Raw genomic sequence first — 21,996 nt, forward strand, 5'->3', positions numbered from 1 at the left:
TTGCGACACACCCTCGATCACGAAGTGTCGTCATCCGGTGTACAATAGGCAGAAATTTTAAACATGGGGCGTAATTGCGGCACGTCCTCTCTCCCCGATATGCCGTCATCCGGTTTATATTAGGTCAAACAGTTAAACGTGGGGCATGTTTGCGACACGCACTCTATCCCAGGAGGGTCGTCATCTGGTGTACAATAGGCCGAACCGTTAAAGGTTTGGCGTATTTGCGTCACGTCCTCGATACCCGAAGTATCGTCAGCTGGTATAAAATAGGCAGAATTTTTAAACGTTGGGCGCAATTGCGGCACGTCCTCTATCACTGATGAGTCGTCATCCGGTATACAATAGGCAGAAGATTTAAACGTGGGGCGTAATTGCGGCTCGTCCTCTATTACCGTTGTGTCGTCATCTGGTATACAATATGCAGAACTCTTAAACGTGGGGCGTATTGGCAGCACGCGTTCTAACACCGAAGTGTCGTCATCCGGTATAGAAGTGGCCGAACCGTTAAACATGGGGCGTATTTGCGTCACGTGCTTGATCCCTGAAGTGTCCTCATTCGATATACAATAGGAAGAACCCTTAAACGTGGGGAGTATTTGCGGTACGTCCTCTATCACCGATGGGTCGTCATTTGGTATAAAATAGGCCAAATCGTTAAACGTGGGGCGTATTTGCGGCACTAAATCTATCCCCAAAGAGTTGTCATCCGGTATACATTAGGCCAAACAGTTATACGTAAGGACATATTGGCAACACGCATTCAATCCCCTAAGAGTCGTCATCTGCTATACAATAGGCCGAACCGTTAAACGTGGGGCATATTTGCATCACGTCCTCGATCCGCAAATTGTCGTCATCAGGTGTGCAATAGACCCCGGTATACAATAAGCAGAACCGTAATACGTACGACCTATTTGCGCCACTAACTCTATCGCCGAAGAGTCGTCATCCGGTATACAATAGGACAAACAGTTAAACGTGGGGCGTATTTGCCTCACGCTCTCTATCCCCGTAGGTTCGTCATCCGGTATAAAATAGGCAGAACTTTTAAACGAAGGGCGTATTGGCAGCACGCATTCTACACCAGAAAGGTCGTCATTCGATATTCAATAGGCCGAACAGTTAAACGTGTGGATTTTCGGCACGTCCTCTAACATCGAAAAGTCGTCACCCGGTATGCAATAGGCAGAACCATTAAACAGGCGTATTTGCGGCACGCACTCTATCCCCGAAGTGTCGTCACCCGGTATACAATAGGCCGAACTTTAAAACGTGGGGCTTATTTGCGGCACGCACTCTACCATCGAAAAGTCGTCATCCGTTATAGAGTAGGTCGAGCCGCTAAACGTGTGGCGCATTTGCGGCATGCCCTCTATCATCAAAAAGTCGTCATCCGGTATACAATAGGCAGAACCGTTAAACATGGGGCGAATTTGCGGTACGCACTCAATTCCCGAAATGACCCCCTTTACCGCCGGTACACGCGAAACCTTTAAATGTAGGGCGTATTTGCGGCACGTCCTCTATACCTGAAGAGTCGTCATCCGGTTGACAATAGGGCGAAGAGTTAAATGTGCGGTTTGTTTGCGTCACGTCCTCGATTCCCGAAGTTTGGTCATAAGGTATACAATAGGAAGGACATTTAAACGTGGGGCGTAATTGCGGCTCGTCCTCTATCACCGATGAGTCGTGGCAATTCAAGCTGCCATCGGCCGCTTTCAAGAGGGGTGGTGGCAAAAACATTTCAAATATGACCATATATTTTTGGTTCATTAGCAAAGCAAACTGCCATCGCCCACCTACTATACAGCGGTAGTAGCAAATCAAGCTGCCATCGGCTACGTTCAAGGTGGCAAAAATATTTCAACTTTGACCATCTCTTTTGTTTGTTTCAGTATCAAACCAAACTGCCGTCGCCCACCTACTATTCAATAGTAGTGTCAGAGCAAGTTGACATCGGCCTCCTTCAAGAGGGGTTGTGGCAAAAATATTTCAAATTTGAGCATTTTTTTTCGGTTCAAAGCAAACTGACATCGACCACGTACTATATAACAGTAGTGGCAAAACAAGCTGCCATCGGCCACGTCCAAGGGGGGTGGTGGCAAAAACAGTTCAACTTTGGCCATATTTTTTTTGGTTCAGTAGCAAAGCAAACTGCCGTCGCCCACCTACTATTCAATAGTAGTGGCAAAGCACGCTGACATCGGACACGTTCAAGAAGAGTGGTGGCAAAATCATTTCAACTTTGACCATCTTTTTTGTTTGTTTCAGTAGCAAAGCAAACTGCCGTCGCCCACCTACTACGCAATAGTAGTGGCAAAGCAAGCTGACATCGACCACCTCCAATAGGGGTGGTGGCAAAAACATATCAAGTTTGACCATATTGTTTTTTCGGCTCCGTAGAAAAGCAAACTGCCATCGCCCACCTACAATACAATATTAGTGGCAAATCAAGCTGCCATCGGCCACGTTCAGGAGGGATGGTGGCAAAAACATATCAACTTTAACCATATTGTTTTTTAGTTCGGTAGCAAAGCAAACTGCCGTCGCCCACCTACTATGCAATAGTAGTGGCAAAGCAAGCTGACATCGGCCACGTTCAATAGGGGTGGTGGCAAAAACATATCAAGTTTGACCATATTGTTTTTTCGGCTCCGTAGAAAAGCAAACTGCCATCGCCCACCTACAATACAATAGTAGTGGCAAATCAAGCTGCCATCGGCCACGTTCTGGAGGGATGGTGGCAAAAACATATCAACTTTAACCATATTGTTATTTTAGTTCGGTAGCAAAGCAAACTGCCATCGTCCACCTACTATTCAATAGTAGTGGCAAAACAAGCTGCCATCGGCCACGTTCAAGGGGGGTGGTGGCAAAAACCTTTCAACTTTGAACATATTTTTTTTGGTTCAGTAGCAAAGCAAACTGCCATCGCCCACCTACTATACAACAGTAGTAGAAAATCAAGCTGTCATCGGCCCCGTTCAGGAGGGGTGGTGGCAAAACGCGTCGATGGCAGATTGCTTTGCTACTGAACCGAACAAAATATATGGTCAAGGTTGAAATGTTTTTGCCACCACCCCTCCTGAACGGGGCCGATGACAGCTTGATTTTCTACTACTGTTGTATAGTAGGTGGGCGATGGCAGTTTGCTTTGCTACTGAGCCAAGAAAAATGATTAAATTTGAAATGTTTTTGCCACCAAAGCTCTTGAACGTGGCCGATGTCAGCTTGCTTTGCCACTACTGTTGTATAGTAGGTGGACGATTGCAGATTGCTTTTCTACAGAACCAAAAAAAGATGTTCAAAGTTGAAATATTTTTGCCACCACACCTCTTGGACGTGGCCGATGTCACCTTGCTTTGCCACTTCTATTGCATAGTAGGTGGGCGACGGCAGTTTGCTTTGCTACCGAACTAAAAAAACAATATGGTTAAAGTTGATATGTTTTTGCCACCACCCCTCCAGAACGTGGCCGATGGCAGCTTGATTTGCCACTACTATTGTATAGTAGATGGGCGATTGCAGTTTCCTTTGCTAATGAACCAAAAAAAATATGGTCAAAGTTGAAATGTTTTTGCCACCACCCCCCTTGAACGTGGCCGATGGCAGCTTGTTTTACACTACTATTGCATAGTAGGTGGGCGACGGCAGTTTGCTTTGCTACCGAACTAAAAAAACAATATGGTTAAAGTTGATATGTTTTTGCCACCATCCCTCCAGAACGTGGCCGATGGCAGCTTGATTTGCCACTACTATTGTATTGTAGGTGGGCGATGGCAGTTTGCTTTTCTACGGAGCCGAAAAAACAATATGGTCAAACTTGATATGTTTTTGCCACCACCCCCCTTGAACGTGGCCGATGGCAGCTTGTTTTGCCACTACTATTGCATAGTAGGTGGGCGACGGCAGTTTGCTTTGCTACCGAACTAAAAAAACAATATGGTTAAAGTTGATATGTTTTTGCCACCACCCCTCTTGAACGTGGCCGATGGCAGCTTGCTTTGCCACTACTATTGAATAGTAGGTGGAAGACGGCAGTTTGCTTTGCTACTGAACTAAAAAAAATATTGTCAAAGTTGAAGTGTTTTTGCCTCCACCCCCCTTGGACGTGGTCGAAGGCAGCTCGCTTTGCTACTGAACCGAAAAAAAAATCAATATGATCAAAGTTGATAGGTTTTTGATTATACACCTACTGAACGTGGCCGATGGCAGCTTGATTTGCCACTACAATTGTATTGTAGGTGGGCGATGGCAGTTTGCTTTTCTACGGAGCCGAAAAAACAATATGGTCAAATTTGATATGTTTTTGCCACCACCCCTATTGGACGTGGTCGATGTCAGCTTGCTTTGCCACTACTATTGTATAGTAGGTGGGCGACGGCAGCTTGCTTTGCTACTGAAACAAACAAAAAAGATGGTCAAAGTTGGAATGTTTTTGCCACCTTTTGCCACCTCACTTGCGCGCCGTGCCCCTGGACGGATTTATGTTATGCACTGACTCTGTCGGCGAAGAGCGGAATAACGAGATAGAACGGGTATCAGGCCTAAACGCCTCGTACCCAGGAAGGGGATCAGTACCGAAATGTCGATGTACATTAAAGGGAACAGTTATTTAGGAAAGCGTTTCTTCCTGCTAATTACTCCCAGGAGAGATTGTGTTGGCCTATTGCGGAGATATTTTGCTCCGATCCTGTGATTTCGAAGAACAAGACCTTTTACCAAAGGGCCGATATTTTCACATGCCATCCCTGCCAACCCCTAAAACGAAAAATAAAGGTGTAACTTTCCTTCTCTCCTGATTCCGACAGAAGTGTTCGATTAAGTGTAGCCTCTATTTTAAATAAAAGATAAATAAGAATAATATTCTCTTTTTCAACTGTTTTGGTGGTCTTGAAAAGGACCGATATTTGATGATAAAATAGGTTACATTCGTTTTATTTAGTTTTGCTATCTGTCTTTTTAGGTAACAATACAGCTTGGATATTTGGCAGAACACCGCCCTGGGCTATACTAACACCGGATAGGAGTTTGTTCAGTTCTTCGTCGTTTCTGATGGCCATTTGCAAATGATTACGGATAATCCTGGTTTTCTTGTTATCTCTAGTGGGGTTACCTGCTAATGCGAGAACCTCGGCTGCCAGATATTCCATTACGGCATCTAAGTAAACGAGAGCACCGGCCCCTGCGCGTTCTTCATAATTTCTTTTCCTTAAAAGTCTGTGAATACGATCGACAGGCAATACTAATCCCGCTCGGTTAGAACGAGGTTTCGCCTTTCCCTTCATTTTTCCGCCTTTATCACGTCCGGACATTTCACTATCGATTGCTTCTAGAACTCGCTCCCCTTAGAGTTAACATGGGTATTAAAACCGCCAACATACTAGAAATGAATTTTACTCGTAAGCCGAACGCATGATATCGTACGCGACCAATGAGAGGCTAACTCAGATAATAGGCGGGGCTTAAGAGTGTATTTAAGGAGCTTATAAATCCTAGGGTTTCATGAAATTTATTTTAGTCTATTACTTGGATCATTTAATATCGTAATATTTATTTCCAAATGCCTCCGAAAACAAACGGTAAAGCGGCCAAAAAGGCCGGTAAGGCTCAGAAAAATATCTCAAGTGATAAGAAAAAGAAACGCAAGAGGAAGGAAAGCTACGCGATCTACATTTACAAAATTTTAAAGCAAGTTCATCCCGATACGGGTATCTCCAACAAGGCCATGTCGATCATGAATTATTTCGTGAACGATATATTCGAAAGGATAGCCGCCGAAGCGTCCCGTCTCGCTCATTACAATAAAGGATCTACAAACACAAGCAGAGAAATCCAAACTGCCGGCCAATTATTGCAGCCCGATGAATTGGCTAAGCATGCCGTTAGTGAAGGTACCAAAGCCGTCACTAAATATACCAGTTCTAAGTAAACCATAGGCCTTGAATATCATAAAGCAGAAAACGGTTCTTTTCAGAGCCACAATTTAGATAAAGAAAAAAAGAAATAATCTTTAAAAAATTCCAATATATTGTAGTATCCAATATTGAAATACAAATTTTGTTATCAGCAGTATATTGTTATTCTTTGGTTATTAGTCATTACATTATTTTTTCTTTAGTTTTTAAAAACAATGCGTATAACCACACCGACTGTTATTAATTACTAACATGTAGTCGAATATAATTCTGAGATAAAAATCTGTAACACTTTTAATGAAGTGTTTATTTAAATATGGATAAAAGAATATTAATTGAAATATCTTCTTTTTCTTTAATAAAATTTAGGTGGTTCTGAAAAGAACCGTTTTTTTTCTGTTGCAAAATACGAATATAATTAGTGTATTATAAATGATAAAAAATAGTTTAGGCATGTTCGCCTCTGATACGTCTGGCTAGCTGAATATCCTTGGGCATGATGGTTACTCGCTTTGCATGTATCGCAGATTAATTAGTACCCTCAAAAAGACTGACTAAATAAGCTTCGCTGGCCTCTTGTAAAGCCATCACCGCCGAATTTTGAAAACGTAAATCGGTCTTGAAGTCCTGAGCGATTTCGGGAACCAATCGTTGGAAAGGTAATTTCCTAATCAATAATTCGGTGCTCTTTTGATAACGACGAATCTCCCGCAAAGCGACCGTCACGGGTCGGTAGCGATGTGGTTTTTTAACGCCACCGGTAGCCGGAGCGCTTTTCGTGGCCGCTTGTTTCCTAGGAGCTTTACCTCCTGTTGATCTTCGCGCAGTTTGCTTGGTACGAGCCATATTTTTAGAAATAATGAGAATAATTATCAAATGCAAACGACGGCGACCCCTTTCGAACTGATTTGGTCATAAAATCAGAGTCATTTTTATAACGTGTTATCTAATCTGATTGGTCCGTTTTGTGCTACTGGGCGGAACTCAATTCCAAGTCTACAAAACCGAGCTGATAGAAAACAATCGACTACAGTTGTCCGTAGCACTCGTGTTGTGGGCGCGCTACTTATTCGAGATCATTTAATTTTTTTGTATTAGGTTCGATAAAATATGGCCGGCGGAGGTAATGGTGGTAAAGGTTTGGGAAAAGGAGGAGCCAAGCGGCATCGTAAAGTGCTTCGTTATAATATCCAAGGTATTACGAAGCCCGCCATCAGAAGATCGGCTAGACGAGGCGGCGTAAAACGTATATCTGGTCTGATTTACGAAGAGACCAGGGGTGTTATAAAAGTGTCCTTGGAAAACGTGATCAGAGATGCCGTTACATATACCGAACACGCCAAAAGGAAAACCGTTACCGTAATGGTTGTAGTATACACCTTGAAACGCCAAGTACGTACATTATACGGGTTTGGAGGTTAAACCACATAGTTTATTCGCGAACTAACATGAAACGTGATACTCAAAATTAATTTTACAAAAATTAAACAACGGTTCTTTCCAGAACAACAAATTTGTCAATATTTAAAAAATTGAAGCTCTATTAGGATTTAAGTATAACCTTATAATCATTACAATCATCATAGTTTTATCTAAAATAATAATTTATGTACAATCACAGCATTAATGCTGTAATTCCGTATCGTAAACGTGGCAAATATAAAACGGGTAATATCGAGAGATCAACAGAAGAGATATCGATGATGGCCGATTCCGATTGGCCCTAATTATTTGACGGTTTAGATTCCAAAACTCTATACTTACTTAATCGACCGACCCACTAATTCATCTTTAATTACATATATTATATACAAGGCGCGATGTCATAATACGGTTGATTTTACTAAAGGAGAACCGCTAGAAAAATCTTTCACACTCAAGAAACAATCTTTAAAATACTTAAACTGTTTATTAGGGTATTTTAAATAATTAGTAAAAGCAAGTTATAATATGAGTTTTAATATTAAATTTCTTTTTTTGTTTTATTATCTTGGTGGTCCTGAAAATTACCGATAGTTAAAATGTTTTTGTACGGTTTTTGTACGACCCAAAAGCCCTAAGGTTCATGTAACTTATTTGGTTTTACTATCTGCTTTTTTCGGTAACAATACTGCCTGGATATTTGGTAGAACGCCGCCCTGGGCTATGATAACACCGGAGAGGAGTTTTTCAGTTCTTCGTCATTTCTGAAGGCCAATTGTAAATGCCTAGGGATAATCTTTGTTTTCTTGTTGTCTCTAGCGGCGTTACCTGCCAACTCGAGAACTTCGGCCGCCAAATATTCCATTACGGCAGCTAAGTAGACGGGAGCACCGGCCCCTTCGCGTTCGGGGTAATTTCCTTTCCTTAGAAGTCGGTGAATACGACCGACAGGAAATTGTAATCCTGCGCGATTGGAACGAGACTTCGCCTTTCCCTTCACTTTTCCACCTTTACCACGTCCGGATGTGTTAATCTCGATCGTTGTTAGGTACTGCTCACCTTTAAATCAAAAACGATACTGGAAATTTCTTACAGATATTGTTCGCGAGCGAAACTCGGTATATTATACGCGACCAACCAGACTTTAACTCGCGATGTGGGCGGGGCTTAGAAGTGTTCCTTGGAATATTATAATTTCTAGAATAAAAGGCATTTTTTTTAGTTAAGTATTCTTTGAGGAACGTGAGACGTCGTGATTTTTATATCGAAATGCCACCAAAGGTAAGCGGTAAGGCGGCCAAGAAAGCCGGAAATGTCCAGAAAAATATCTCTAAGAGCGACAAGAAAAAGAAACGCATGAGGAAGGAAAGCTATGCGATTTACATATACAAAGTTTTAAAACAGGTTCATCCCGATACGGCTATTTCCAGCAAGGCCATGTCGATTATGAATTCTTTCGTGCACGATATATTCAAAAGGATAGCCGCCGAAACGTCGGGCCTCGCCCATTACAATAAAAAATCGACCATCACGAGCAGAGAAATCCAAACCGCCGTTAGGTTATTGCTACCTGGTAAATTGGCTAAGCACGCCGTTAGTGAAGGTACCAGAGCTGTCACTAAATATACCAGTTCTGATGATCATAATAATATGAAGGGGCGAAAACGGCTCTTTTCAGAGCCCCAAAATGTTTAAAGAAGAAAAAAAGAAATAAACTACTGTTAAGAAGAAAGGATATATGCGAAGTCAAGTAAATTAAAATAAAGTAATCGTTCATAAAAATATTAAAATACCCACAAAAAATAATTTATTTTATATATTCATTCCTTTACGGTAGCATAATAACAGTATATGTGATACTACTTTCTTATCGTGATATAAACTTCAAGTCAATCCAGCAGGTGTTCACACCTTATTTACTAAGGATTTCTCAATATTCACAATATATTTGTGAGAATAATGCACTAAATTCAATTCACAAATATCATAACTAAAGCGTTGTATACACAGAAAAAAATATTAATCTCCTTTTTCTAACAGAAGAAGGTGTTTCTTAAAAGAACCGTTTTTTTTATATAAATACAGAAAACGACTTTAATATATAACCGTCATAGCATTTATGCCCGTTCGCCTCTAATACGTCTGGCTAATTGAATGTCCTTAGGCATGATACAGGTTACTCGTTTAGCATGGATCGCACACGAATTGGTGTCTTCAAAGAGACCAACCAAATAGACCTCGCTAGCTTCTTGCAAAGCCATGACTGCCAAACTTTGGAACCGCAAATCGGTCTTGAAATCCTGAGCAATTTCGCGAACCAATCGTTGGAAAGGCAATTTCCTAATCGATAATTCGGTACTCTTCTGATAGCGTCGGATTTCTCTTAGAGCGACCGTACCGGGTCTGTAACGATGCGATTTTTTAACATCACCGGTACCGGGAGCGCTTTTGCTGGCTTTGTTTTCCGGGAGCCTTACCTCCGGTTGATTTTCGAGCAGTTTACTTGGTACGAGCCATCGTCTAAACGGGTCTGACTTCAAACGTGTAGGAAGAATTACAACAGCAACCGCCAACGGACTTTATGAAATTGATCGAAGGTGTCAAAGAAATCTCCCTTTTTATAATGTGTGAAGATATTCTGATTGGTCCAGCTAGCATCTGTGGGCGGGACCCGATTCGAACTCAACAAAACCTATGGTAGGATTTGAAATTGATATAGTTACCTGTAGTATTCGAGGCGTAAGTCGCACAATTCGATTATAAATTTGATTTTTTTAATACTAAACTGAATAAATCATGACGGGCAGAGGTAAAGGTGGTAAAGGTTTGGGAAAAGGAGGCGCTAGGCGGCATCGTAAAGTGCTTCCTGATAATAACCAAGGTATTACGAAACCCGCCATCAGAAGATTGGCTAGACGAGGCGGCGTAAAACGTATAACTGGTCTGATTTACGAAGAGACCAGAGGTTTTTTAAAAGTGTTTTTGGAAAAGGTCATCAGAGATGCCGTTACATATACCGAACACACCAAAAGGAAAACCGTTATCGCAATGGATGTAGTATTCGAACAATCGAATACCGAATCTTCGTTGAAGCTTTAATATAGTTTTCCTTTAGAGAGAAAATACTCCGAGATAAACTTCGCGTCGAAGAGCTTGGAGAATCCTTAAGATTTCAAAGAGTAAACGGTAGTTTTACGCACGTATGTATGGAGATAAACGCTCTGCCTACGTATTACCTACGCCTTTTATGTATTTATTGATGTAATAAAAATTGATAGTTTCAAAGAGATAACTATTTATGAAAACAGATTGCAACTAAAGAAGCAGAGTATACTATAATATATATGAGCACTGTACCGATAGAGAAGGGTTTGACACGATATTTTCATAGAAGTCTCGATATCGTTGCTCACTCGATACGTTCAATTGTAACCCAGAGTTCGGATGGTATTAAGAAACCGTTAAAAAAGAAGTATATTAGTATAGGATCGGTTAATTTTCATGTTATTGTTTCCTTGGAGTTAATTCGACAACGGTGCGTTTCGATATAGATTCGTTTTGGACAACGAACAATCTGTACGGCATCAATTAGAAATAATATGTCCCGTTTCTCCAATAATAGCATTAAATCTGTACGGAATTGCATTTATATCAAAAGACGATATATCGGGAGACATAGATTTGAAAAGATATATTTTCATAGTTATAACCGAAAGTCTATAACTCGAATGAAAATTGGTAGTTTCGACGGAATCGGGAGCAATGCTTGATTTTGTGCTTCCTTTTAAGACGATAGTCAACGTAGAATTTATTGGCAAAGGTTGCTACTTCAACCACGTTTTATCTTTTAACGCCTCGAACATAAATCGTATGATATCTAAAGGATTTATGTATTTAATATGAGAAATAAGTAAACGGTTCCAAGCTCGATGAACTTTTCGACGAAGCCGAAATATGGAACGTTGTTCGCGCTCGACCGTTCAGTCCTGCGTTCGGCTCATATCATATAGGGTACGCATTAAATGAGAGCGGCCGTCAGACAGTTAAAATACGCGAAAGTGAAACATACGCACGTACGTAACTTTGTCAAACGAATCGTGATTAGAACGTTCTTATAAGAAAATTAAGAAATTATATCAGAATGTCGGACGTCGATATTAGCGTACAAGCGGTTTCCCCTTCGTCGAATCAAGGGAGTGGAGGAAACTCCGCCGCCGTTGTTAACGCATCGTCAACAGGCACACCGGCCGGGTCGAATTCATCTTCGGTATTGGCTAAGGGAGCCGCATCAGCTACAGCCAGTAGCGCAGGTTCGTCTGCAGGGGGGGAAAAAGAAAAATCCACATCGAGCAAGGCGGAGAATTCTAAATCGAAAGCTATTCATCCTCCGATCGCTGATATGGTAACGAATGCAATTGAAGGATTGAAAGATAAAAGCGGAACTTCCTTCCGGATCATTTAAATTAGCGGCTTCGGCACGTAAAGCAGGAGGTACGATAGCCGCAGGTACGAAGAAAATAAAAACGGCCACTGCCAAAACCGGACAGAAATATAAGCGAAAATCAGTAGGAGGTGCCGCGTCAGCTACGACAGCCGGTGGTAAAAAAGCGTCTGCCAAAAAAAACCTCGCTTAAAACGGAAAAAAAGACAACCGCAGCCGTCTCAATTAAGAAAGCTAAAAGTAAGAAAGGTGAATCTGCAACTCTGGCAGAGAAAAAGCTTCTGCCAAAAAAAGCCGTCGAAAAGAAAACAGGACAAACATCAACGTCCGCTTCCAACGGTTTTGCTGTCTGTCTTTTTAGGCAATAATACTGCTTGAATGTTAGTCAAAACGCCGCCCTGGGCAATAGTAACGCCAGATAACAGTTTATTCAATTCCTCGTCGTTTTCGAACGCCAATTGTAAATGCCTAGGGATAATCCTTGTTTTCTTGTTGTCGCTAGCGGCGTTATCCGCCAACTCGAGAACTTCGGCCTCCAGATATTCCGGAGCACCGGTCCCTACGCGTTCGGCGTAATTTCCTATCCTTAGAAGTCGGTGAATACGACGGACAAGAAATTGTAATCCCGCACGATTGGAACGAGACTTCGACTTTCCCTTCACTTTTCCGCGTTTACCACGTCCGGACATGTTAATCTCGATCGTTGTTAGATACCGCTCACCTTTAAATCAAAAACGGTACTGAAAATTTCTTACAGATCGGCCTGGAATTTTGTTCGCCAGCCAAACTCGATATATCATACGCGACCAATCATACTCTAACAAGGGCTGTGGGCGGGGCTTAGAAGTGTTCCTTCGAATGTTATAAGTTCTAGAATTAAAGGCATTTTTTTTAGTTAAGTACTCTTTGAGGTACGTGAGATGTCCGGATTTTTATTTCGAAATGCCACCAAAGACAAACGGTAAGGCGGCCAAGAAAGCTGGAAAAGCCCAGAAAAATATCTCTAAGAGCGATAAGAAAAAGAAGCGTGTGAGGAAGGAAAGCTATGCTATTTACATATACAAAGTTTTAAAGCAGGTTCATCCCGATACGGGTATCTCCACCAAGGCCATGTCGATCATAAATTATTTCGTAGACGATATATTTGAAAGGATAGCCGCCGAAGTGTCGCGCCTCGCCCATTACAATAAAAGATCGACCAGATCACGAGCGGAGAAATCCAAACAGCCGTTAGGTTATTGTTACCCGCTGAATTATCTAAGCATGCCGTTAGCGAAGGTACCAAAGCAGTCACCAAATATACCAGTTCTAAGTAAATTAATTCACATACCTATGTGTATTTCAATATACTACTAGAGATGGATTGGAGATAGTACTAATCCAGGAACCAACGCCGAGGACACAGGCATGGGAAGGTTGGAAACTCGTGAGAAAGATGACGGGAAGCAAAAGCCAAATCTGAACCAGAGAAAAAATCCAGTCCCTACTGATGGAGGAGTTGTCAAGAAAAAATGTGACAACAATCGCAATAGAGGACGTCTTGATCACAAACGTCTACGAGGAACCAGGCGAGAGGGCACTGAAAAGTTTAGACGAACTCACCGCCGGAATAAACAGATACCGAGGCAAATGGTTAGTCACCGGGGACTTCAACGCAAAACACACGTTGTGGTGAAGATCCAGAAGCTCACCAAGAGGTGAGGAACTTCTAGACTGGGCAATCAGCCACAGCCTAGAGCTCGCAGAAGGAAACTACACGGTACCCAGCTTCGATTGTAATAGGGGCACAGGGCACATGGACCTCACGTGGAGTAGGGGAATACACGTGGAAGAATGGAAAATCAAAGGTGACGAGGGAACACTAAGCGACCACAGATATATCGAATATCGAGTGTAGAGCGGAAATGGGAAATCCAACCCAAGAAAAAGGGCAATATGGGATTTCGCCAGGATCGATTGGGATCTGGTCAGGGTGAAACTGGAAGAAATAGAGACCAATATCGGACAAGCAGTAACACAGGAACTGATTGAGGAGCAGGCGGCCAGACTTCAAAAAGCCATTCATGCAGCAGGGAGACTGGTAAATCGAAAAACCATCATGGTAAAAAATGGCAATGAATGGTGGGACGGGCAGTGTGCGGAACATAAACGAGCGCTAACTGCACTGAAGAGGAGAATAAGAAGAAGCACGGATAATCAACAAATAGTGAATGAGTACAACGAACGGAAGAGAGAGTATCGGAAAATGATACGAGAAAAGAAAACCGAGCACGACAGTCAGGCGATTAACAACCTGATAGAAACAAACTCGTGGGGCGTTATTTGGGAAGCCATCAGAAGAATGGGCATAAGAAGAGGCGAAGTGGTAGCAGCGCCTAAAGACGCAACACTGTAGGCAAGGGAAGCAGCCGAAAAATAAAGAGTGGAGAAATACCACCCAGCAATGGACCTGGAGGAAACAGAGCGAACTGGCGAAGTCATGAGCGAGGAATGGCCGGGTACGGAGACTGGCGAGGAAGAAATAACCGAATGAGATATCGAATCGGTTATAGAGAACATGAGAATCCGAAAGGCAGAAGGGGAAAACCGCATACCAAACGAGCTCCTGAAGAATGTCTGGATCTCGAAAAAACACGAGTTCCTGACGCTGTACAGGAACTGTTACAACGCGGGATACTTTCCTAAGTTATGGAAAACGGCCAAATTATGCTGGTTAAAGAAAAGCGACGGAGGCGAACGACCCATCAGCCTTCTACCAACGCTAGGAAAAGAACTAGACAAAGTACTTAATCAGAGACTACAAGCAATGGCGGAGAAAATGGAGCTACACGACTCAAGGCAGTACGGCTTCAGAAAAAACAGGTCAACCGTACAAGCCGTGAGTGATCTACTGAAATGGATCAACACCCGAAAAAGAACAAGGGAAACGCGTTCTAATGTTGACGCTGGACCTCCGAAACGCTTTCAACAGAGCAACCCAGGAAGAAATATTGCAAGAACTGCGAAGAAGGAGAATAAATAAGAAAATGGCAAGATCAATAGCCTTCTTCTTGACGGAAAGGAAAATCATCAGCAACCAGGTGGCAATGGAAATTGACAAGGGATGTCCGCACGTGTCAAGCTTAGGGCCAACGCTATGGCTGCTAGGCATGAATAGCTGGTTCCACAAAGTCTCTGAATCAGAAGTAGGGAACTGCGGAATGAGAATTCAGGCATTTGCGGACGACCAGGTGGTTGCTCTCAGCAATAAATACATCAGAAATAGGCTGGACCTTGCCTGGAACAACTGTTGGGAAAATTGCCAAAAATGGGCCGACGGGACAGGAGCAGAATAGAACAAAGAAAAGACTGAGGCTTGCTGTATCTGGAGCAAGAAAAACAGCAGACCACCGACGGTCAAACTTGGCGAAGACATCATCCAGATCAAAGATACAATAAATTATCTGGGTGAGAAAATTGACAGGAAACAGCAGTATATACAACACATACAGCTGTTGAGGAAGAAAACAGAAAAGAGTGATGTGCCGGCTCTGGGGAACACTGCGCAGAAGAAGCAACCCTAGGGCATCAGAGATATGCGTCAAATATACGACAGGGTCATAAAACCCGCAGTATTATACGGTGCAGAAATATGGGGATACAGGGCATCGATGGGAAGGGCTAGGACAACGCTAGCAGCAGCACAAAAATGGCAGGGTTAGCAATCACAGGCGCCTATCGAACCACATAGAATAATGCTCTGCAGGTAATAGCTGGAACACCAACCCTATACCTGGAAGCCGAGATCCAGGGGTGAGCTGCTGAAAAATACGGATACCCCAATGGGCCAAAAGGGTTAGAACCAAAGAAATTGCCATGGCCATGGGAGGAACCGTGGGAAAATCGGACAAATAGGGTCGGAAACACCAAGATATGGACAGACGCTAGTGCCAAGGAAGGTAAAGCAGGCATAGGAATAGTGATTCGGACAGAAGAGATAAGTCTAAAGATAAAAGACGAATCGAGCTCCAGAGCGGCAGAATTCTGGTACGGGATAGAAGCCTACCGGGATCAATCACCATTCGAACGGGCAGTAGAATGTCCATATGGTGGGCCGAGCACGCAAACACACGAAATAAGAACATAATGCAAATCAAAGCAACCTTGCTAGATTTGCAGAAAAGCGGTAATGAAATATCGCTAAAATGGTGCCGGAGAATGACAACGAAGGAAATGATTACCGCAGACAGACTCGCGAGAGAAGCCACTGCAAACGAAGAAATAGGACTGAAAAACCACGGATGGATCAGCACCAGAACCATCAATAGAATCAAGGAAGGAGACGTAAAAAGAAGATGGTAAATGCATTGGGAGCAATCCATTAAAGGGAGAACCCTCTACAAATACTGCCAACAAGTGGTTAGAGATAATATAGGACTGAGCAGGTAGGCTGTGCAACTGATGACAGGACACGGAAATATGCAAGCCTACCTGCACAGATTTAAATTAAAGGAGACCGACGGACTCTGCGAGTGTCGCACAGGCCGATGGAAACTACCAGTTAAGGAATGCAGAGGGAATAGTAAACAAGGAAACCATCACAGGGTGGCAGCCAAGAGGAGACGAATGCTGGCGCGCAATAAAGCGGTCAGTTAGAGATCAGGGAGAAAACACGATAGGGAATTAGCGATCAAAATACGCAATAAAGTCGCGACGGTACTGAACAGCCGCTCGGAGACCCGTCCGTGAACTGTTCCCGAGACTTACGTAGGAAAGACCAGCTCAGAGCTTTAACAAGCACCAGAGCCATAGACAAATGGTCTACATTTCAAAATATAATACTTTCCTGCAAAATCGGTTCTTTTCAGAACCACAATTTAATATAAATTTTAAAATATTAAATATTAAACAGTAGCTGACATTTTATAACAACAGAATTTTGAGAAATATATATAGTAGTTATTAATTGTATTGAATTATATTATATCATTATAATCTGTTATATCGTAACTATATCTGTAAGTATCGTTAAAATAATCATTTTACTATTAATATGGAATAAGTTTTGTAAAATATTATACAGCCCGAGATTGTTATTTAAAAATAAGGTAAAGTATTCCAAGAGTGACTTCGAAAATATGTGTATTAATTTTTATCACGTTTATGGCTATATGCTATTTAATTTATTTTTCCTAAGGGCAATAGCAGCCTCTTGTCGAAGTTAAATATGGTCATCGCGTTTAGGATTACAGGAAATATAATTAATAACGTTAAACCTGGGGCGTATTTGGGGCAAGCCCTCTATCCCTCTATATACAATAGGCAAAAGGGTTAAACGTGGGGCGTATTTGCGTCACGTCTTCGATCCCCGAAGTGTGGTCATCCTGTATACAATAGGCAGAACCTGTATACAACGCACGACCTCTATCACAGATGTGTCGTCATCCGTTATACAATAGGCAGAGCCGTTAAACGTGGGGCCTATTTGCGTCAATAACTCTATACCCGAAGAGTCGTCATCCGGTATACACTAGGCCAAACAGTTAAACGTAGGGGCATATTTGCGACACACATTCTATCCCCTAAGAATCGTCATCTGTTCTACAATAGGCCGAACCGTTAAAGTTGGGGCGTATTTGCGTACGTCCTCGATACCCGAAGTTTGCTCATCCGGTATACAAAAGGCAGAACCTTCAAACGTGGTACGTATTTCCGTCACGTCCTCTGTCCTCAAAGTGTCGTCATGCGGGATACAAGAGGCAGAACTTTTAAACGTTGGGCGTATTGGCAGCACGCATTCTATACCCGAAGTGTCGTCATCCGGTATACGCCGAACCCTTAAACGTAGGGCGTATTTGCGACACGTCTTTTATCCCTGAAAGGTCGTCATGCGGTATACAATAGGTCGAGCCGTTAAACGTGGGGCGCATTTGCCACAAGCACTGCAATCTGAAGTGTCGTTATCCGGTATACAATGGGTGGGACTTTTAAAAGCATGGCGTATTTGTGGCACGAACTCCAACATCGAAAAGTCGTCATTCGGTATACAATAGGCCGAGCCGTTAAACGTGCGACACGTCCTCGATCCCCGAAGTGTCGTTATACGGTATACAATAGGTAGAACTTTTAAACGTGGGTCGTATTTGCGGCACGTCTTCTATACCCGAAGTTTCGTCATCCATTATAAAATAGGTCGAACCTTCAAACGTGGGGCGTATTTGCGACACGTCTTCGATCCCCGAAATGCCGTCATTCGATATACAATAGGCAGAAAATTTATACGTGGGGCGTAATTGCGGCTCGTCTTCTATCCCTGAAGGGTCGTCATCCGTTATACAATAGGGCGAACAGTTAAATGTAGGGTGTAGTTGCGTCACGTCCTCCATTTCCGAACGGTCGTCATCCGGTGTACAATAGGCCGAACCTTTAATCGTGGGGGTATTTGCATCACGTCCTTTATCACGGATGGGTCGTCATCCTGTATACAATAGGCAGATTGATTAAACGTGGCGCGTAATTGCAGCACGCCCTCTATCTACGATATGAAAACTGGATGACAACTGTTTTCATTAGGGCAAACAGTTAATCGTGGGGCATATTTGCGACACGTCCTCTGTCCCCGAAGTGTCCTCATCCGGTATACTATAGCCAGAACAATTAAACGTGGATCGTGATTGCGGCACATCCTCTATCACCGAAGGGTCGTCATCCTGTGTACTATAACCAGAACCGTTAAACATGGAGGTTATTTGCGCTACCAACTCTATCCCCGAAGGGTCGTCATCCGGTATAAAATAATCAGAACCGTTAAACATGGGGCGTATTTGCGGCACGCACTCTCTCCTAGAAGGATGGTCATCCGGTATACAATATGCCGAACCGTTAGACGTGGACAGTATTTGCGGCACAACCTCTATCACGGAAGGGTCGTCTTCAGGTATACAATAGGCCGAATCCTTAATTTTGGGGCGTATTTGCATCACGCCCTCTATCACGGAAGGGTCGTCATCCGGTATACAACAATTAGAACCGTTAAACATGGGGCGTATTTGCTGTACGCACTCTATACCCGAAGGGTGGTCATCCGGTATACGCCGAACCGTTAAACGTAGGACGTATTTGCGGCACGTCCTCTATACCTGAAGGGTCGTCATCCTGTTTACAATAGAGCGAAGAGTTTTAATGTGGGGTGTGTTTGCGTCACGTCCTCGATTCCCGAAGTTTGGTCATACGGTATACAATAGGAAGAACATTTAAACGTGGGGCATAATTGCGGCTCGTCCTCTATCACCGATGAGTCGTCATCCAGTACTCAATAGGCAGAACCTTTAAACGTGAGGCGTAATTGCGGCACGCCTTCTATCACGGAATGGTCGTCATCTGATATAAAATAGGCAGAAACTTTAAACTTGGGGCGTATTTAGGGGCACGTCCTCTATTACCGAAGTTTCCTCATCCGTTATACAATCGGTCGAACCGTTAAACGTGGGGCGTATTTGCGTCATATCCTTGATTCCCGAACTGTCGTCATCCGGTATACAAGAGGAAGATCTTTTAAACGCGGGGTGTATTGGTAGCACGCATTCTATCCAGGAAGGGTCGTCATCCGGTATACAATAGTGCGAACACTTAGACGTGGTGCGTATTTGCGTCACGTCCTCGGTACCAGAAGTGTCGTCATCCGGTATACAATAGGCAGAACATTTAAACGTGGGGCAAATGGTCAAAGTTGAAATGTTTTGCCAACACCCCTCTTGAACGTGGCCGATGGCAGCTTGCTTTGCCACTACTATTGTATGGTACGGGGACGACGGCAGCTTGCCTTGCTATTGATCCAAGAAAAAAAGTTCAAAGATGTAATGTTTTTGCCACCATCCCTCTTGAACGTGGCCGATGGCAGCTTGCTTTGCCACTACTGTTGTATAGTACGTGGCCGATGGCAATTTGTTTTGCTACTGAAACACAAAAAATATGGTCAAAGTTGAAATGTTTTTGATACCATCCATCTTGAACGTGGCCGATGGCAGCTTGCTTGGCCACTACTAATATATAGTACGTGGGCGACGGCAGTTTGCTTTGCTACTGAACCAAAAAAAAATGGTCAAAGTTGAATAGTTTTTGCCACCAGCCATCTTGAACGTGTCCGATAGCAGCTTGCTTTGCCACTACTATTGTATACTAGGTGGGCGACCGCAGTTTGCTTTGCTACTGAACCAAAAGAAATATGGTCAAAATTAAAATATTTTTGCCGCGACCCCTCTTGAATGTGGCCAAAGCCAGCTTGCTTTGCCGCTACTATTGTATAGTAGGTGGGCGACGGCAGTTTGCTTTGCTACGGAACAAAAAAAAATATATGGTCAAAGTTGAAATGTTTTGCCAACACCCCTCTTCAACGTAGCCGACAGCAGCTTGCTTGGCCACTACTATTGTGTAGTAGGTGAGCGACCGCAGTTTGCTTTGCTATTGGACCAAAAAAAATATGGTCAAAGTTGAAATATTTTTGCCACCACTCGTCTTGAACGTAGCCGATGGCAGCTTGCTTTGCCACTACGGTTGAATAGTACGTGGTCGATGGCAATTTGCTTTGTTACTGAACCAAATAAAAGTATGGTCAAAGTTGAAATGTTTTTGATACCATCCCTCTTGAACGTGGCCGATGGCAGCTTGCTTGGCCACTACTAATATATAGTACGTGGGCGACGGCAGTTTGCTTTGCTACTGAAATAAAAAAAAATGGTCAAAGTTGAATAGTTTTTGTCACCAGCCATCTTGAACGTGTCCGATAGCAGCTTGCTTTGCCACTACTATTGTATACTAGGTGGGCGACCGCAGTTTGCTTTGCTACTGAACCAAAAGAAATATGGTCAAAATTAAAATATTTTTGCCGCGACCCCTCTTGAACGTGGCCAAAGCCAGCTTGCTTTGCCGCTACTATTGTATAGTAGGTGGGCGACGGCAGTTTGCTTTGCTACTGAACCAAAAAAACTATGGTCAATGTTGAAATGTTTTTGAAACCGCACGTCTTGAAGGTGGCCGACGGCAGCTTGCTTTGCCACTTCTATTGTATATTAGATGGGCTACGGCAGTTTGCTTTGCTACTGAACCAAACAAAAATTATGGTCAAAGTTGAAATGATTTTGCCACTAGCCCTCTTGAACGAGGCCGATGCAAGCTTGCTTTGCCACTACTATTGTATTGTACGTGGCCGATGGCAGTTTGCTTTGCTACTGAACCAAACAATAATTATGGTCAAAGTTGAAATGATTTAGCCACTACCCCTCTTGAACATGGCCGATGAAAGCTTGCTTAGCCACTACTGTTGTACAGTACGTGGCCGATGGCAATTTGCTTTGCTACTGAACCAAAAAAAAATGTGTTTAACGTTGAAATGTTTTTGTTACCACCCCTTTTGAACGTGGCCGATGTCAGCTTGCTTTCCCACTACTATTGCATATTAGGTGGGCGACGGCAATTTGCTCTGCTACTGAACCAAACAAAAATTATGGTCAAAGTTGAAATGATTTTGCCACTACCCCTCTTGAACATGGCCGATGAAAGCTTGCTTTGCCACTACTGTTGTATAGAACGTGGCCGATGGCAGTTTGCTTTGCTACTGAACCAAACAATAATTATGGTCAAAGTTGAAATGATTTTGCCACTACCCCTCTTGAACATGGCCGATGAAAGCTTGCTTAGCCACTACTGTTGTACAGTACGTGGCCGATGGCAATTTGCTTTGCTACTGAACCAAAAAAAAATGTGTTTAACGTTGAAATGTTTTTGTTACCACCCCTCTTGAACGTGGCCGATGACAGCTTGCTTTCCCACTACTATTGTATATTAGGTGGGCGACGGCAATTTGCTCTGCTACTGAACCAAACAAAAATTATGGTCAAAGTTGAAATGTTTTTGCCACTACCCTTCTTGAACATGGCCGATGAAAGCTTGCTTGGCCACTACTGTTGTATAGTACGTGGCCGATGGCAATTTGTTTGCTACTGAATCAAAAAAAAAATGTGTTTAAAGTTGAAATGTTTTTGTTACCACCCCTCTTGAACGTGGCCGATGTCAGCTTGCTTTCCCACTACTATTGTATATTAGGTAGGCGACGGCAGTTTGCTCTGCTACTGAACCAAAAACAATATGATCAAAGTTGAATTGTTTTTGCCACCAGTCCTCTTGAACATGGCCGATGTCAGCTAGCTTTCCTACTACTATTGTATGGTACGTGGA

At 43.0% G+C, this 21,996-nt stretch overlaps 2 protein-coding genes and 1 pseudogene across 2 annotated transcripts; all 3 read right to left on the minus strand.

Moving 5' to 3' along the window:
• Positions 1-4,940: 4,940 nt before the first annotated feature.
• LOC143205457 (histone H2A-like) lies at positions 4,941-20,531 on the minus strand. Its single transcript, XM_076418638.1, has 5 exons — positions 20,525-20,531; positions 20,177-20,223; positions 19,636-19,675; positions 8,118-8,351; positions 4,941-5,065 (listed from the first exon to the last, which is right to left on the minus strand). The coding sequence occupies exons 1-5, from the start codon at positions 20,529-20,531 to the stop codon at positions 4,941-4,943; spliced, it is 453 nt and encodes a 150-aa protein (XP_076274753.1).
• Positions 6,369-6,767, minus strand: LOC143205615 (histone H3-like; annotated as a pseudogene).
• LOC143205554 (histone H2A-like) lies at positions 12,105-12,473 on the minus strand. Its single transcript, XM_076418709.1, has one exon. The coding sequence runs from the start codon at positions 12,471-12,473 to the stop codon at positions 12,105-12,107; it is 369 nt and encodes a 122-aa protein (XP_076274824.1).
• Positions 20,532-21,996: the final 1,465 nt, after the last annotated feature.

This window comes from Rhynchophorus ferrugineus, unplaced genomic scaffold, assembly GCF_030347505.1.
Source record: "Rhynchophorus ferrugineus isolate W39M unplaced genomic scaffold, kcgeb_rfMv2 rfM12, whole genome shotgun sequence".
Taxonomy (NCBI): domain Eukaryota; kingdom Metazoa; phylum Arthropoda; class Insecta; order Coleoptera; family Curculionidae; genus Rhynchophorus; species Rhynchophorus ferrugineus.

Coding starts and splice junctions, on each gene's coding strand:
- LOC143205554 (XM_076418709.1), bottom strand. CDS start 12,473: ATGTCCGGACGTGGTAAACGCGGAAAAGTGAAGGGAAAGTCGAAGTCT.
- LOC143205457 (XM_076418638.1), bottom strand. Junction 19,676..20,176: donor TACACAATAGTAGTGGCCAA/GCAAGCTGCTGT, acceptor ATACAACAGTAG/TGGCAAAGCAAGCTGCCATC. Junction 5,066..8,117: donor TATCCCTAGGCATTTACAAT/TGGCCTTCAGAA, acceptor ATCATTTGCAAA/TGGCCATCAGAAACGACGAA.